Raw genomic sequence first — 17,593 nt, 5'->3', positions numbered from 1 at the left:
CGACGTCATCTCTAGACCCTCATAAATACTACTCTTTTTTTTTTTTTTAATGAAGCAATGAAATAATAATCCTTTTTTTATACACAATAATTCAAATCTTTCCTAATAATGGATTGATTTTGCTTAAAAAAATTATCATCCAACAAAGTCCCCCTCCGCTAATTTAGGGAATGATGAGTTTATAATAAAAAAATACTATCTTTATTGGTCTGAGGCTTTTTGGGAAAGCCCAAAGCAAAGCCGAGAGCTTATGCTCAAAGTGGACCTTATGCTCAAAAATACTATCTTTATTGGTATGAGGCTTTTTGGGAAAGCCCAAAGCAAAGCCACGAGAGCTTATGCTCAAAGTGGACCTTATGCTCAAAAATACTATCTTTATTGGTCTGAGGCTTTTTGGGAAAGCCCAAAGCAAAGCCACGAGAGCTTATGCTCAAAGTGGAATATCTTGTGGAGAGTCGTGTTCATCTAACAATGTTTAGGAGTGTTCATATCACTCGATAACCCGAATAACTCAACATTTATTCCATACAAATGATTGCTTGAAATGACGAAAAGATATCCACAAACCATATATGGAGTAAATATAGGAAAACCAATGCTTCTTTCTTTTTATTATTCCTTTTCTGGAGTCGGTGATAATAAGAGATAAGAGTAGAATCAGTCCCAGCACAAATTCAAATGTTTTTCAAGAAGAGAGGGAATCTTTGCCAAAAAAATTAACCTATAAGAGTGGGAGATTAGGTTTCTTTATCTATTTGTTAAGGAGAACGTGTAGAAGATAACTAATAATTGCCCCAACTATCAACATTAATTCTAAAGCTTCCTAGACTCTACTTGTTATTAGCTTATTTCCTCATCTCTTCAAGACTTGAAAGCAAATAAATTACTACTAACCTTTACTTGGAAGTTAAATCTTGCAACTACTTTGGGCCAAGTTCTCGGCCACGCTTAGCAGCAGCGACGACAGCGTTCATAAACATGCCACGAAGTCCTCCCTTCTCTAGTTCATGGATACCAGCAATGGTGGTTCCACCGGGTGATGTAACATCATCTTTAAGCTGTCCTGGGTGCTTCCCAGTTTTAGTGACCATGGAGGCTGCACCTAACACCTGTAAACAAATTCTGAATCATTTAATTCCAATTGGTAAATTTGAAGCAGAGAGATTTGAATTGTTTTTCCAGAAGCACATAACTATGCTTAGCATGTTTCACTAGGTAAGAAGTCATATGGCGCTAGAGGAGTTAGAGCCTAAGGAAACCTACCTAGACATTGGAAGACCATGAGAGTCCATGACTATACCAGCTTGAGAAATGTTTGTGTAATGCACGCTCACCGGAAATTCCGATTCACTAGAAAGCCAAAAATGTTCTTTTCTTCCTTCAAATAGACGAAATGCAATGTGATAGAGGTGGGGATGTGGACAAGCTGAAGACTTCAGAGATCCTACCTAGATCGGAGTCTGTTTTGATTGTATCTACTTTTTGTGTTAAGGGTTTTGAAACTGGATCTTATTGTACATATATGTAAATTATGGTTGCTTTTGTTTTAAACTAATATTAAAATATGAAACGTTTCTATAAAATTAATCCGTGCCAGTAGTAGAGCTATGTGAATCAGGCTTTACATTGAGAGGGTTACAGTCTGAGACAAACTATCATCTTGCACATATCATTTTAGAGTTCATTGTATAGGAAAATCAGATGGGAGATAAATAGGGAATGATTTTCAGAGAGGGGAAAGGTCTATAAACTTTAACAACATTCCTTGCATAATGTGAAAATTTGTATCATCCTCAGGTTCTACATCACATCTAATAGATAATACAAGGTTCAAATATGCAAGAAGCGTCGGCTTATTCAGTTATTTAACTATATATATTGTAGAGCATCTTCCATTGGAAATTTAATTTTCTTTTCAGACCGTTTACTTCTTAACCTTTTGACATCGACATCAGAAGGCAAGTTCGATCTTTTCCTTATTTCAAGTTTGATCGTTTTTCAAATTATAAATCACATTGTAAGATAATGTATATCCATTCCTGGCGCAAACAATAAGGAATGTCCAAACAAATAACCATGCTTCTTTTCTTTTCATTTTTAAACAAAAGGACTCTATGCTCTTTCTTTATTTACTGAAGTGGTCTATTTGTGCATATCTTGCTTTTAATTATGTGACTACGGTACACAACATTAATTACTTTAGACATAGGTCATGAGATGAATTTGACTCACAGTTTGTGAAGCTAGACCCATGGCAAGTTCTCGTGGTAGACCTGCAGCGACTCCTCCATCAGCCAAAGCTTCAATTGCTAGGAAAATGTATGCTGGTCCACTACCACTGCATATTTCCATGTACATAAAATCGTATCTATCAGCTGGAGAATGCCGATGGTACCAAAATTTGGAAGGAAATTTAATTGAAATATGCATGAAAGAAACTGCAAAAGGATACCAATCGTCTGAAAGGCTTAGTTCTCTCCCAAGACTATATAAAAATATGCTTTTCTCTAAACCTTCAAACCCAATTCATTAATGAACAGTCCTATGACAAACCTCCTAACTAATAACTAATATGTTCGGTAGCAGTAATATTAAAATAATATTCTAATAAAATAAATTTTCTAATAACATCCTAACATTTATCTTAATTGTATCCCCAACAAAAGTAGGCTTCAAAATGATTAGGAGGTGGCAATAGAAAGAAGAGAATTTTGTGCTCCGCTAATTTGAAAAACTGTGGGATTCAGCTTTTACAACATACTACATACCTCAGACCAGTGATTGCATCAAACAATTTCTCATCAGCCTCCCATATCTTACCCACAGATCCAAATAATTTAGCTATTAGTTGTCCATCCTCCTTTAACGCACCTTCTCCAAGGCTCATAACTAGTCAAACAGAAGCAGAGTACATATCTTAACATTGGTCCGTATATAAGAAACAAAATGGTGAAAATTGCAGGGTAAAACATTAATGTACTTTTTGTTCTTTTCCATGCTATGCACCTAGGTCAAAGACTAATTGAAAATCATGATATCTATCATCGACATCGTGTAATGAAGTAGTACTGAAGCTGGTTAATATATTTTGCAAGTTTGATTTGGCTTGTTGGATGAAGCTTCTTAGTAAGTAAACCAAATTATCAATCAGAAAGTTTAACAGAATTCTGCACAAACATGCTAGTATTTCAACAGAAGCCTCAATTCTCATGAAGATACGTGGTCTAGATATAGGAGAGAAAAAAAAAACCTTCATCCTCAAATTATTTTCATTATTTTTTTATAAAAAGTTCCAAGATGCCTATATCTTTCTTCCTATAAAACTCGTAGTGGTACAATACACGCACCCTGATTGGCCAATTAATTGCATCCCTCACTTCCATTTGCGGTTTTGACTGCTAGATCATACATTATAATATAATCAAAGACCGGTAAAATCAATTATATTATCCACTTTACAAAGTAACATCTTCTGGAAACAGGTATGGGTGCGGGAAGTGATATTAAATTTAAACATAATAGGAAAAGACAATACCTGATGCAGCCTCACCAACAGCCGCTGGGGTATTTGGCATAACTCTAATGAATCGGTTATGACCTGCCCATTCCTAAATGTAAAGAGCATTACTCCAAGGGCAATTTGTACGTAGAAAATGAAAAATAAAAGGTACAAGTATGTGATTAATGTGAAACTTTGTAGCAAATAGATGAGATCATAAAAAAATATAGTGAGGTTGAGATAAATTTTTAGAGTAGAACATTCTTCCATAAGCACTAACAGAAAAACATTTTTGGATGATTTTTGGAAAAACATGATTTTAAATATACGTGTGCTGTAACATTATAAACATTATTATTACTTTACTCCCGTCGGGATAACTCTGACCCCTTCTCTCGTTCCCACCTACGTATATGGGATATTTTAAGAAGTGAACATCTTTCTTAGTCGCAGAGTCCGATGTAGTAAACACTCTTGAAAGAGGCACTAAGCAAGTGTTTCTCCTAAAATCACTTTACGAGCCTTTATGTACTTCTAGAATTTTCAAAACCATTTTTTATTATCTAATGAAACACTTCAAAAATTCCGGGGTTGGTATTTTAGCACATAACCCTCAACTTAAAATACTTCACGAAGTCCAAAAAACAAGTCAGTAAAGTCAAGAACCTGCAGATCCTGTAGCTTTACTCCAGCAGCAACCGAAACCAAAAGCTTCTTCCTCGAGAGTTGAGGCCTCAGTTTCAACACCACATTCTTAACTGCAACCAATATAAGTCATTAGATGCTTTACAGCTCGCAAGTAGGATATAAAGCACTTCAACATAAAATTGATGGAGAAAACATGCTTTTTAAGCAAGAGTCTCAAAAAACAATTCATTACAACCCCAACAAATCACAAATGAAAGCATCACAATTAATCATTTCGACATACAAATCACCAGAGCTTCTATCAAAACGTCTAGCGACATTCCTCTACTGATTTTGTAAGCATTTTTCAAGAAGATAATGAGTGTTCGAGGAACACGGCTCTCCACAATGGTATGATATTGTCACTTTGAGCATAAGCTCTCATGGCTTTGCTTTGGACTTCTGGAGAGAGTATTCTTTGTTTATAAACCCATGATCATTTATTCTTTGTTTATAAACTCATGATCATTCCCTAAATTAGCCAACAATGAGAATACCACGAAAAATGAATGAATAAACAAACGAGGAAAGCAGGATCGCAATAAATGAAATGAACAACAGCCGTACCGACTTGAGGTTTAACAGAGAAGATGATTACATCACTTTCTTCAACCACCTGGTCACAAGCAATCAAAAAAGAAAAAAGAAAAAAAAAAGCAAAGGAAGATTATGGTTATGTAATAACACATAGACTGCAAAACAGAGGACTCGACTAGAAAGATGAGTCAGAGGACTCGACTAGAAAGATGAGTCATAATCTTACGTTGTTGTTCTTCGGGAGGACTCGAACCCCGAAAGATTCGAAAGCAATGCCGCGACTAGGGTTAGAGTGAACAGCCGTGGAGATTCGAGAAGCAGGTAAGAGGCCAGATTGAACAATCCCCTTCGCTATACTCTCGGCCATTTTTCCAGCTCCGATGAATCCTAAATTATAAGAATCAACTGAAATAGGAAGGATCTCCATCGATTCCGATCGAAAACTCTCCTCCGGCTACCGGCTGCTGTATCGTAATTCACCGTGGCGGCTCAACTGCGAAATGCCGTTTTCAAGAGTCCAAAATCGCTCCAACTTTTTTGAATCCTTTTCTTCTCTTTTTTCTATTTTATACTGTGTTTTTGAAGTTAAATTACATTTTTAGTTCAATTTTTAAGTCAAAACCCTAAAAAATTAATATTTTGATTCTTTTCTTAACGAGCCACGGAAAATATCTTATTTCGGATGTAGTCTCCGTTCATTCACGTACCGCTCTTCTACTTTGGCACTACATACCCACCAACTATTACTTTAGTTCGTCCCTGAACCAAATCCTACTACTAGTAGACGTTCTACTGCTAATATCACGTGTAACCCTTCATGCTCGGATTTAGAATCCATATTCGATATTTAATGATCCCGACATTCTCCTACATCTAATACGACATGATCGTGTTACCTATTTAGTACTTCTAAAGCGAACATTACTATCCTCACAAACCAACATGGGTTCTATTGGGTTTTTTACCCTCGTAATATTTTATTGATATGATTCATTTCGTAATTTTAATAAATGATTTGATATAATTATTATGAAGTATTTAATTTCTCTTAATTTATTATTATAAGAGATTATATATAACTAGATATTAATATTGACGTGTTAAGGATGAGAAATATAATTGGGAAGGTGTATATGTTTATTGATATTCATGGCTTAAATAGGATGTAAGCTAGCAACTAATACGAACAAACGAGTAAAATATAAAATAATTAAATATTGAGAATAAAATAAAATATACGGTAAATCAAATCATAAATAAAGAATATTAAAATATAATATCTCAGATATATTCTATAAATTTAAAAATGTTATTTTTATTAGTCGGAGAATAATAATAGGAAAAAATTATAAATTTAATTAAAATTACAATAAATGCATGTATTTCAAGATAAAAAAAATATATTTTTAAATTAATTTAATTTAAACGAATTCATAAAAATTTCATTTATTTTGTTCATTGAGTTAGGTTCATCCAATTTTTCGGATTACCCGGTTTCTTTGAACCCATTATAAATATCTTGCCTTCTCGAAACGTCCAAAATTCAATTTCTTCTTCGTTCATCATCTGTTTCGTTTCTTTGTCATTAAGATTCGGTGGAGATTTTATTGGATAAATTGGAAATTTTGATTTTTCTGAGATTCACGGAATCATCGGATTTAATGGAAGCAAAAATCGGCAAATTGTTCGAGTCCGTTACTTCGTTCTTCGGCGGTGGCGACCAGATCCCTTGGTGTGATCGCGACGTTATCGCTGTGAGTTTTCTTTTATTCTCTCAGATTCTCGTTTTATCATTACAATTTCTGGTTGGTCTCTGAGAAACCGAAAGAAAGAAATGGAGAAGAACTTGGCTAGGTTAAATTATGTCTTACCTCAAATTTGGCGGATTGGGTGAAGCATAAGCATTCGATTCTCACATTTGTCGATTAATTTTGGCGTGCTTAGATGCATCCCTGGAAAAGGATATGCGGTAGAAGTAATTAAACCCTGTAAAAGAAGAGATTGAATGTCTCCATACAAAAATTGGTGTATAATCGATCCAGGTTTATGGGGTGGAAGTAATTTGAAACCATGGTGAGATTGCAAATTGCAACATTTTATTTGATTTAGATTGCATATTGAAAATGCAGGGGTGTGAAAGAGAAGTTGCAGAGGCCAATGAAGGTGCCTCTGAAGAACGGAAGAATGAAAGCATCATGAGGCTATCATGGGCACTTGTTCATTCAAGGCAATCGGAGGATATTAATCGTGGCATTGCAATGCTTGAAGGTAAATCTTCTGCAAAGAATTTCTATGGGTTTTTTAGAAACAGTATTGAATTGTCTTCCATATTCGTTTTGTTGTCAACTTCTTGGTTAAAAGCTCATCCCTTCCCTTGATCGTACTAATTCAATCTTAAGACCATCTAAACAATTCCCTTTATTTATGACCAACATCCATAACAACTTCCCTAACTAATTACTAGTATATCCCCTAATACCATTACTATCACAATCTTGTCATTGATGACTGTGACATTTATGAGTGACGTTTTGTAGGCTATTAACTATGAAGATGGGTGTTTAATTCTTGCTGCTATCTGCTATGACCTGAAAGGCCAATTTGTGTTCTCGATTATATGAATTGCTTCTGTCATCCAGAAAAATATTTTCATTTTTTATTATTCCAAATATAGTCCGACTTCCAAATTTGTGTCATCGAAAAAAATTTCATATGCGGTATGTGTGAACTTGGAAACTTGGAAACGAGAACTCAAACTCTATAATCAACTTGTCTTGGAATTCAACTAGGAATGAGCTTTGACCTTAAAATGGGAGAAGCTACTTCCAGTTGAAACCTTTTCTTCTTGCTTGATATATATATTCACGTTCTCAAACTTCAGTTTGTAGTTATTTAAGATTAGCCATTTTGCTCAAGCTTATTATTTTCATGGTTCAGTTTTTAAAGTTGGATTAGCGTGTCATTTTGCAGCTTCCTTAATCAATGCTAGAACCCCTTTGGACCGGAGGGAGAAACTTTATTTGCTGGCTGTTGGATATTACAGAAGTGGTGAATATGCAAGGAGTCGGCAGCTTGTAGAACAATGTTTAGAGGTTTGTTCTTTCTTAGGCATGCAACTTGGTATTCTGCCAGCTATAAATTCAATGGTGACATTGTCTTGCTTCAATTCCTATCTAATTTAAATGCTTCAGCTTGTAATTTTGTTTGTTAGATCATGCATTTCCTTTCTGAACCATACTTACAAGTTACATGTTGATGAAATCTTAAACTATATCATCGTAAGAAGTATAGATACGGACACGAAAAGACACGTTAATGTCTAAAAAAAACTAGGATACTGACACGATGGTTGCGAGTGGTCAACAATGTTTCTTGTTAGGGGTTCTATATTTCATAACTTCCTGTCCTTCTGTTTTTTTTGTTTTTGTTTTTCTAAATTTAAATGATTTAGGCTTTTTGTTTCAAAATGTATCCAAGTCGTGTCTAGCTATCTCCAAAATTAAAAAAAATTTAAAAAAAAATGTAAAATAGTGTCGTGTCCGAAAGGTGTCCAGATGTATGTTTATCGACACGTGTCTGAAGCGTTTTCAGATGTATCCGTATCCAACACATGTCGAAGCGTGTATTCTTATTCGACACGTGTCTTGTGTCCGGATTTAACCGTATCCGATAAGAATCTGACACAAACACTCGACCTGAACTTAAGTGTCCGTGCGTCATAGATATCATCTATGATCCTATTAGTAAAAAGATCATTCCAAAACATATGGTGCACGACTCATCATACTTTTTAATCAATCAAAGGCATATTTTGATGAATGAAGGAATGACCCTTGGCACTGATTGACTTTGTTATAACTGAATTCCTTGGGTTTTTGTAGATTGCACCTGATTGGAGGCAAGCTTTAACACTTAAAAAGACTGTAGAAGACCAAATTGGAAAAGGTATAATGAAACATAAAATACCTTTTCTTGAATCTCTTTTACTGTATCGAATCATATGCTGAAGGAATTTGGTTCATGGTATGTCAATTTGCAGATGGAATCATCGGTATTGGCATTACAGCTACAGCTGTGGGACTTGTAGCTGCTGGGATCGCAGCGGCAGTTAGTCGAAGAGGTTGAAATCTACACTCTCACACCAAAATATGCACACAATTTAAGTGTTTCCCTCAAGAATGGTTGTCTAATATTATCAGTTTCGCCATGATAAGCATGTAATATTATCAGTTTCGCCTCAAGAATGATTGTCTACTAGGTGACTCCTGTATCTTCTTCTTTTTTTTTTCTTTATTTATTTTTCTTTTGTATGAGAAATACTCTCTGTTTGTATGCATCTTTCCCCAATGTTAATTTTTATTCTAGTGCTGAAAATGTTGGTGAAAGATTTTTGTTTGGAAACATTAGGTCATCCCTAAATTATAGGGATTGTTATAGGGGTCTCCCTGCTAGAAAACTTGTATCCCAACTCTTCTAAGAGTTGTCGAACGGACCAAGCTGAAGCTTCGGCCCTACGCTCTTACATGTTATGCTCAAACTTGGTGTTAACTTTTCTGGAAAGTCCTTGCTTATTCAAGAAAATTAACACCTTATGACCACCTCTGATAGAAACTGGAGATGCTTTCTGAGAAACTCTTAGACAGTTGATTTTGACTTGATCACTCGAAACAAGTTTGAAATTGATTGTGCGATGAAGTTGATATGTGGACAAAATCTTCTCATTTTATTGACAATGGTTGCTAGTAGCTCACAAGATGGGGATAGGGACCTAAAAGAATGTTATCATGCTAATCCTCAATAACCACAGGCAAGAATTTATAGTTTCTTGTTATTTTCTCTTTTAGTTCAATCATATCAGCTTAGCTCATTACGATCTAGACAGCTCAGCTCATTACGATCTAGACACATTACGATCTCGACAGGTGCATTGTAAAGTAGAACAGGTGCATTATAAAGAAAGAGGATAGATTTTCTTCTCAAAGATGAGTCGATTATTCACTGAGTTAGATAAATATTTAATGTGTTCTTTAATCGAATAAGTTATTTTTATTTGAGAGACTATATATTTTTTGGACCTAAGTTGATCAAACAACTAAAAGTGCCCAAAAGATGTCAAACCTAACACCAAGACACCTAAAATGGAGCAACAGCAAATGTGCAATGCAACTATAAAAACGGACATATGTAGGAGGCATATTAAAATGGTACTAATGGTTAGCTCATTTGCTCATAATTTCTACGCTTAACTTATTCATTCATGTTCGTCACATCGTGTATCAAATCATTCCTGGTTGGTCAAACCAATGTGCCACATTAATATCGACATAAACTTTTGATAATAAAATTTTAAAGCTTTTGAACTAAAACCCGTTATTAACTTCATAAGATTAGAGTTTGATAGATGAAAACCGTGCATGGAAAATTAAAACACTATCCATTTCATTTCAACACATTTCTTGAAGCCAAAACTCCAACGATTTTGCACTTACATCAAGAACTCATGAACAACAACAAAAAGGGCACCTTATCAATCCATTCTCATTGCACTTAGAGCACCTCCTCAACCCTCCATCTTGCCCAAACAACTTCCTACTCCCATTGCAATTAGGACATGGCACAAACCTAGCATCCCCACACCTTTCACACATAGACCTCATTCCCGCCGCCGGGAACCCCTCCAACATTCCGGCCAACTCGCCACCCTCGTTCATTTGTCGAATCTCCTCCGCGCCACCCACGTGCTTCCCGCCGATGAAAACCTGCGGTAGGCTTGTGGGCGCCACCCCGCCGAGCTTCGTCTGCAGCTCTTTTTTGAAGAATGAATCCATTGAAATGTCCCTCTCATCTACCAAAACTCGAAACCCTCTGAAGATTGTGCGAACCAAACAGCAATCCTCGTAGGTTTTTCGGATTCCTCGAAGGCTTGTGAAGTATATCACTATTGTTCTGTTTTGGGTGTCCAGGAAGTTGGGCGACCAATGATTTGAAAATGATGAGCTACGGCGGTTTTGTGCCTGATGGAAGCCGAGTTGCCGGGAAGATAGTGCTCTGGTGTATGTTGAAGCCACGTTTGGATCTAATTTTGCGAGAAGGGATTCCTCTGAAATGAACTGCCAGAATGGTTTCTTCGGCGACCATGGCGGAATTGAACTGATTTCTTCCTCCATTTTCGCCGGACTCTTCTTGACTAAGCCTTCAAACCGGTTTTCCGAGGTGGGTTTCGCCGGGATCGAACTGGGTTTGGCCGGAATTGAACTGGGCTTCACCGGAGTGTGATCAAAATCGGAGTTGAACTCGTCGTCATCAAGGCCATCCATGAGTTCCCATGTGTTGATAACAGAGTCAGGGGAAAGGGAAATCTGGTCGGAGAAATTGGTGGGCTTTTCAGCCTTAGCATGGACAGCCACCGCCGCCGGCCGTCCAGAAAACTGGGAATTGGTTGGACTGTCAATGAGGAGAAGAGAGCCATAGGTAGTGGAAGTGAGAGAAACCAAGTGGTGGGTGTCGCCCTTCTTCGCCGGCGGGTGGTGGACAATCGGAGTCGGGAGAGAGAAAGCCCGCCCAACCGCCGGCGAAGAACCAGCCGATCCATAAGCCGAAGGAGAAGAGAAAGATTCAGAATGTCGGGAGGGACGAGCGGCGGCGGCGGCGGCAACAGGCTTTGAAGCAGAGCAACCCATGGAAAAACAGAGAGAAATAGAAGAGGGGGGCAGAGCAACAATGGAGTTTTTCTCTCTCTAGAAGGAAGGAGGTGAGGTTTTTAGAGAGAGAAAGAGGGGGTTTGGTGAGAGAGAGTAATCAGAAGGAGTTGGAAAATGATGGGTTTAGGGAGTGGCGACGAAGGAAGAAGATGAAAAAGGGAATCAATTCATAATTAAATTTGAAAGTCCGGTAATTTAGTTGGGGATTTAGGGATTTTCTTTTTTTATTATTATTATTTATAGAAAAAAGAATTCCAATTATTATTATTTTCTTTTTTAACATAAAATAACATAAAATATAAGTTATCCTCAAATTAACGAGGTATAAATTTGATTTTTTTAATTTTTTTAGAATTTTAATAAATATCATGAAAAAAAAATTAAGTGATGCAAGTATAATATAGGGATTATATTTTAATTTAAAAATTAAACTGTTTTTTTTTTAAGTTTAACTTAATATATATATTAGGACCCAATGAATTAAAAAAATAACCCATTCATAATTTAATTTTTTTTATAATAAATTATTTATAAAAAAAAATTAGTTGAAAAAAAGAGAGAAAAATAGCCAAAAAAAACAACATTTTAGTTTTGTAAACACACATGAAGGTCATCTTCAATCAACGTCAGTTTATTGAAAAATAATTATTATATATTTTTTTCTTTTTCTTTTTACGACAAGAAAAAGTAATTTTTACTCCAAAAAGCTGAATTTCTCAACTTTTTAATATTTTTTAGACAAAAGATTTCAAACAATAAAAAGTGAAACTTTTGAAATCAAATTCTTTTTGGAGGTAAAAAGTTTTGAATATTCCTAAAGTCTATTAATTTTACATATTTGAAAACTAGAAACCTGAAAGGGTAAAACTAAAAAAAAAAAAAACAAGAGGAATAAAAGAAAAATAAATATATTAAAATGAAATTTAAAATATTAGTTTTATGAAAAATCCTTTATTCAAATTTAAAATAAAAGTAATTGAGTAAAAATAAAAAATAAAAAAAAATTAATTTCAAACGAAAGATGAAGTAGAATGAAATATTGAAATGGCTCGTCACAACATGACTGTCTCAAATAATTGTTGGATATGAATTCGATATATATTTTGTTGTTATTTGTTTCTGACATCATTTAACAATATGTAAAATTACCCGTTGTACTGTGTTAGGCTTTCTCGCATTTTCGGGCAAGAAGACGATGAGGATGGTGTGAAATAGAAGAGGAAAAAGGATGGGGAAAGTTGGCATCAAGTGTACTCCAATAAAACAGAGAATTGAAATGGACATATCAAAGGAAAGCATGTGAGCAGCCAAGATGGTGAGATTTTTTTGTGCCTTTTGAGTTTCTCTCTGTGCCTTTTGAGTTTTGTAATTGTGTCTCAGCTGTTCATGTGTAGTGCTTGTCAAATCCAATTTTCTTCTAAAACCCTATCTCAATCCACTCAACTTTCTATATCATATCCATAATAATCGTTATATTACACCACATTGCTAGCATATATTGTCCGTCCGTTTTAATCTGTTACGTATTGTTATCAGCCTGATGATTTTAAAATACGTTTATTAGGGAGAAGTTTTCACACCCTAAAGAATGTTTTGTCTCCAACCGATCTGAGACCTTACAATTCTCCAATCCTCCCCCTTAGACACTAGCATTCTCACTGACATACCGCCCGATTTTGGATTTCACAATCCACCCCTTTTAGAGGCTAGTGTCCTCGCTGACATACCGCTCGACGTCTGGCTCTTATACCATTCGTAACAGTTTAACCGCTAGCAGATATTGTCTGCTTTAGCCTGTTACGTTCTGCTGTTAGACTCATGGTTTTAAAACACATCTACTCGAGAGAGGTTTCCACACTCTAAGGAATGCTTCGTTCCCCTCTCTAACTGATATGAGACTTCACAATCCACTCCCTTTATGGACTCCACATCCTCACTAGAATACTGTCCGGTGTCTGACTCTGATACCATTTGTAACAACTCAAGTCCACCGCTAGCAAATATTATCCGCTTTTGTAACACACATGAAAGAACACCTTTCAATGTGCATTCAAGCTTCAGGGAGGTTCAAAACAAACTTGCAAACAGCAATAGAATATGCAAAATCTTCATATCAATGCTATATCATTTCCATTTCAACTAACAAAACCATTTATAACACCCTAAAGAAAAGTTGCAACGGTTGTCAATACGATGATCACCGAAGAACAGATTCTTATCGTATCGTCGTTTTCTTCATCTCCATGCTACATTTCAAGAAGTTCCCCCCCCCAAAAAAAAAAAAGGGCTTCTTTCAAGAAAAAATTGTAAAACCATGTCAACCCACCATGAGGCTGAGATTGTCTTTAGATTACTTCTAAAAGAAATCAATAATTCATAAAGGCTTCAGAAACAAGGCTGGTTAGCTCCACAATGTTACAAGAACTGTTTATATCTCATCTTCTTCATCATCGAAAGGGTCCAATTCAGGATAGTCACCAACCTGGAACACATTCAAATTATAATAACCAACATGAGGAAGATGGCAGCTATTCAAGTAAAGGAGGGTCGAAAACGAGGACACGAATCTAGGCACCTTAACCTATTCGATACTCAAAAAAATTCACAGGCTTAAGACTTTCCAACTCGATTCACAGATTATAAATGTTAATATGAATTGAATTAAGCAATGGGCACGATCAAAGAATGTCGAATTGGCGATGCTTATGTCTCAAGCCTACAACGATGCACGAAGGGGTTAGGTGTACTCAAGCTGTTACATTTGGGGGAAATGGTTCACCTTCCTAATTTCCCATAAACTGAATAAATCCATTGGTCCTTAAGCAGTAGATTGCTTCCAAATTTTATAGCATGGTATATTACAAAAGTTCAGAATTAAAAAATTGCCATGTAACATACTATTTGCAGTTTAAAAGTTGGAAAACAGATTAATGGAGCTGAAAATCAAACCTTCACTTTGTCGGGCCTAACCATTGCACCATGAAGAGGAGGGCAGTCAAAATAGCGGATCCCTTTTACCCTGACGAATTTACTAATTTAGCATCATATAGAATATGTAATAAAAGCTCTGAAGTGAGTGATAAAAGCTGGATTCTAACAGCTATCAGAATTTTAATCAAATAACACAAGTGAGTAATAGTTTTATCAAACTATAATACAAGAAGTAGAATTTTTGTATGAAGCACTAAATCTTAAAGAATTTAAGAATGAGCATAGTGAAAACTGTCCGGTAACAGAACAGCAATATGAAACAACTTATCCAAATTAAGCGGACCATCGTAAGATATGTGTTTCAATGTTTATAGTATTTTTTCTCCCTCTAAAAGGAAGGGTAAAACATTTTCATGCACATTTTCAAGAATGCAAAAGCCCTATTATGAAAAAACTTCATCATGACTTTCTTTTGGAATATGTGGAAAGAAAGAAATAAGAAAATATTTGCAGAAAAGACGCAGACCTACACAAAACTTTTCGACAATGTTGTTTACCAAGCTATATCTTGGTGTAAACTGTTTAATATTTTTACTTCCTATAGGTGTACCTCCCTCCTTGCAAATTGGGAAGGTCTTTTGCAAACACCACGGATTATACATCCCTTTTGTAAATTTCAATCATCAATGAAATTGTCTCTTATAAAAAAAAAAAAAAAAATTGTGACTATCAAAGTACTAAAGTTTCTAACAATGAATAATGAAACGAGGTATTAGGAAAAACAAATCAATCACATGCAGCAGAGAACAAAGGATTCTTACATGCCATCATTTTTTCCCAATGGCTCATCATATTGAACTCCAACCCAAAAACCAGGAGCAAGCGATTCGGCCCGGCCAACAAATTTTACACTGCCCCTTATCTTCCCGGGCTCAACTTCACATCTATCAGCTACCTATAATATGTAAAAGTCTAAGTACAAACTGTAGCAAAACGGGATTGAAGGTGCAGATGGTAAATACTTCACCCATAAAAGAATTTCAAGCCACAAGAGCGAATGCTAACTATAAGAAGACCACATCGAGTAATCTGTCGTGATTCAAATATGAATAAATACGAGAAGCAGGAATTCATTAGCATGTCTCCTTTGTGTTGTTCACAAAGATATCATTATGTTCAGCAAGGTCTACTATTAAGCATTCTATCCAGCCAAAATAAGGGCGCTTAAACCATGGTTTTGTTCATCTTCATGGAATCTTGGAGATGAATTGCAGATCCAAGTTAACGGGTACCAGGAAAGACGGAAAATCATATGTTAGCATTCAGTCTCATCCACAGAATTTCATTCTAAATAATTCATTTCCTTCATGAATTAGTATGACAGCTCAACTCTTTAAGATAAGAATTTCCATAGGTTTTTAAGATCACATCCATCATACAAATATAAAGCAGGTAAGGTAACTAACCTTTATATTTGCACAGAGTTCTTCCATGTAGTTATCAGATATCTGAAAATATGTGGCTAGTCAGTAAATATAGACCAAAAATTATGAGGATAGAGATAGAAACGTGTCTATAAAAGGGATGCAAGACAAAACCAGGATTTCAAGAATACTAAGAGATGTCAGTTTCACAACCCCACTTAACTGATGTGAACGAAATTACTAGGCAGCCTATACATCATCATTCACAGTTCACACTAACTAACAAATTTCAAATAGATTCCAGTTACAAAACTCTACTTAACGGCCAGGAATTGAAGTGCCTCCTATATCATTAATCACAGTTCACGCAAATGAATAAAATCTCTATTGATATTGTTAAGTACAAAAGTAAAATATATGAAGCTTACTTTACTTTCATAAGCTGATGGATTCTGGGATGCCAATTTTTCTTTAAATTTTCGGAATGTATCTGAAAAAAAGAATCCAGAAGAAGGTCAGTTATGCACAAAACCTTTTTTTCCATAAAGAACTATTTCATTGAAATAAATGAAATACACAATAGGCCGATAAACCAGAAGAGTGACGAAAAAATATCTCCAATTGGTTCTTATAGATGAAAGAAAGTAGATACAAAAGTAATTAGATGATTAAATCTAAGACACTAAAAGATGAAAAACTATTGGATCCAGAGTCGATCCATTGCCAACTATTACCCAAAGAAAACCGAAACCGCTACTCATTAGCACAAAGCCCTTTCTTTTTCTTGCATTATTAAGAAAGTGGTGCACAACTTTTAAATCCCCAAAAGCTTTTTAAGTAGCAGCATACTTCAAGGATTAAGAAATGCAGGTTCAAGACAAAGTTTGAAGATGGTTGTCAACTGCAGAGACCCAATACCTAAACCTATTGATATTATAACAGTTGGCTCTGAGTCCTCCCCCTATGACCCACAATGGCCCATTGGGGGTTTAGAGGGTCCTTCAGTGCAGCCTATTTGACAAGCAATGAATGAACTACATACAAGCTCTGCAAAAATACTAACCATCACGTTTTTCATAGGCTTCTTCAGAGATTTGGTACTTCTCCACTAGTGAGGTATCTTCAAGCCAACCACCAGAAGTAACTGATGAGGGGTCGAGATCAATAATATGTAGCCGGTACCTTAGCAAAGAAACAATGCACACCGTCTAATGAAAAACATAATCTCATATTAACCATTTATTGAGCAGAATTTCAAAGTGAAAAACGAATCAATGTAAAGAATTCAATGAAAGAAGAAGCGGTACCCATCTAAGGGAGAATAGAACCCCAAGGGAAAGGAATTATCCGTCAAATCGGAAATTTTAGCACCAGAATCATCATAGAGTTCAAGGCACATGGAGTTTACAGAAGTACCACACTTCTTCCACAACTTTTCCTTTACAGATTCCACGCTCATCTACAATTAATAATTTTAGACAAAATCCACAATAGGTAATCTTTAATCGATGCAACGAAAGCTACAAACGCGCTTGATCTTTGGAAAAGGAACAAACCTGAAGGGAAAAGCGAAAATCGGAAGTGAAGGACTTGAGATTGGCATGGGTTACTCGCAAGAGTACAGATTCATCCGTTTCGATCTGCTGCAATCGAGACGCCATAGATTTGTTCTTCTTACACTTCTTCACCTCTGTTTCACTTCCACACTCCCATGAATAACTAAATTTCGAGAGTAAAAAATGGAAAATTCCAAAATTTAGGGACTAAAAAGTAAAAATGTTATATTTTGAAATTTATTAATTAAATATAAATTA

At 35.7% G+C, this 17,593-nt stretch overlaps 4 protein-coding genes across 5 annotated transcripts; 1 reads left to right on the top strand and 3 right to left on the bottom strand.

Annotated features, from left to right (window-relative positions):
* Positions 1 to 584: 584 nt before the first annotated feature.
* Positions 585 to 5,279, bottom strand: LOC111780984 (pyrroline-5-carboxylate reductase). The gene is made up of 7 exons (XM_023661367.2): positions 4,950 to 5,279; positions 4,754 to 4,802; positions 4,166 to 4,257; positions 3,536 to 3,608; positions 2,769 to 2,889; positions 2,233 to 2,338; positions 585 to 1,109 (listed from the first exon to the last, which is right to left on the bottom strand). Exons 1-7 carry the CDS (start codon positions 5,148 to 5,150, stop codon positions 921 to 923), a joined length of 831 nt encoding a protein of 276 aa, XP_023517135.2. The 5' UTR covers positions 5,151 to 5,279; the 3' UTR covers positions 585 to 920.
* Positions 5,280 to 6,222: 943 nt separating this feature from the next.
* On the top strand, positions 6,223 to 9,097 carry BIGYIN (Tetratricopeptide repeat (TPR)-like superfamily protein). Its single transcript, XM_023661420.2, has 5 exons — positions 6,223 to 6,477; positions 6,853 to 6,991; positions 7,694 to 7,815; positions 8,605 to 8,668; positions 8,763 to 9,097. The coding sequence occupies exons 1-5, from the start codon at positions 6,385 to 6,387 to the stop codon at positions 8,846 to 8,848; spliced, it is 504 nt and encodes a 167-aa protein (XP_023517188.2). The 5' UTR covers positions 6,223 to 6,384; the 3' UTR covers positions 8,849 to 9,097.
* Positions 9,098 to 10,140: 1,043 nt separating this feature from the next.
* LOC111781878 (uncharacterized protein At5g39865-like) lies at positions 10,141 to 11,575 on the bottom strand. Its single transcript, XM_023662604.2, has one exon. It carries the CDS (start codon positions 11,401 to 11,403, stop codon positions 10,222 to 10,224), a length of 1,182 nt encoding a protein of 393 aa, XP_023518372.2. The 5' UTR covers positions 11,404 to 11,575; the 3' UTR covers positions 10,141 to 10,221.
* A 1,956-nt stretch (positions 11,576 to 13,531) lies between these two features.
* On the bottom strand, positions 13,532 to 17,510 carry EMB2804 (tubulin folding cofactor B). 2 transcript variants are annotated; one of them, XM_023661381.2, is made up of 8 exons: positions 17,336 to 17,510; positions 17,087 to 17,238; positions 16,843 to 16,961; positions 16,208 to 16,269; positions 15,822 to 15,863; positions 15,177 to 15,310; positions 14,374 to 14,443; positions 13,532 to 13,906 (listed from the first exon to the last, which is right to left on the bottom strand). In XM_023661381.2, exons 1-8 carry the CDS (start codon positions 17,438 to 17,440, stop codon positions 13,853 to 13,855), a joined length of 738 nt encoding a protein of 245 aa, XP_023517149.2. In that variant the 5' UTR covers positions 17,441 to 17,510; the 3' UTR covers positions 13,532 to 13,852. The 2 variants fall into 2 exon arrangements, with proteins under 2 accessions (XP_023517149.2, XP_086975990.1); XM_087119864.1 differs by lacking the exon at positions 17,087 to 17,238 and having other exon boundaries at positions 17,336 to 17,506.
* Positions 17,511 to 17,593: the final 83 nt, after the last annotated feature.

The sequence above is a fragment of the Cucurbita pepo genome, chromosome 19 (genome assembly GCF_057944985.1).
Source record: "Cucurbita pepo subsp. pepo isolate OVF chromosome 19, ASM5794498v1, whole genome shotgun sequence".
NCBI lineage: Eukaryota > Viridiplantae > Streptophyta > Magnoliopsida > Cucurbitales > Cucurbitaceae > Cucurbita > Cucurbita pepo.
Note: the sequence above shows the minus strand (reverse complement) of the source record. Positions and strands in the feature narration are given on the sequence as shown.

Coding starts and splice junctions, on each gene's coding strand:
- LOC111780984 (XM_023661367.2), bottom strand. CDS start 5,150: ATGGAGATCCTTCCTATTTCAGTTGATTCTTATAATTTAGGATTCATC. Junction 4,258..4,753: donor CTCTGTTAAACCTCAAGTCG/GTACGGCTGTTG, acceptor TATTGGTTGCAG/TTAAGAATGTGGTGTTGAAA. Junction 3,609..4,165: donor TAAAGCTACAGGATCTGCAG/GTTCTTGACTTT, acceptor CTTTACATTTAG/GAATGGGCAGGTCATAACCG.
- BIGYIN (XM_023661420.2), top strand. CDS start 6,385: ATGGAAGCAAAAATCGGCAAATTGTTCGAGTCCGTTACTTCGTTCTTC. Junction 6,478..6,852: donor GTGATCGCGACGTTATCGCT/GTGAGTTTTCTT, acceptor TTGAAAATGCAG/GGGTGTGAAAGAGAAGTTGC. Junction 8,669..8,762: donor AGAAGACCAAATTGGAAAAG/GTATAATGAAAC, acceptor GTCAATTTGCAG/ATGGAATCATCGGTATTGGC.
- LOC111781878 (XM_023662604.2), bottom strand. CDS start 11,403: ATGGGTTGCTCTGCTTCAAAGCCTGTTGCCGCCGCCGCCGCCGCTCGT.
- EMB2804 (XM_023661381.2), bottom strand. CDS start 17,440: ATGGCGTCTCGATTGCAGCAGATCGAAACGGATGAATCTGTACTCTTG. Junction 16,962..17,086: donor TTCTATTCTCCCTTAGATGG/GTACCGCTTCTT, acceptor TTCTTTGCTAAG/GTACCGGCTACATATTATTG. Junction 16,270..16,842: donor AGCCTATGAAAAACGTGATG/GTTAGTATTTTT, acceptor TCTTTTTTTCAG/ATACATTCCGAAAATTTAAA.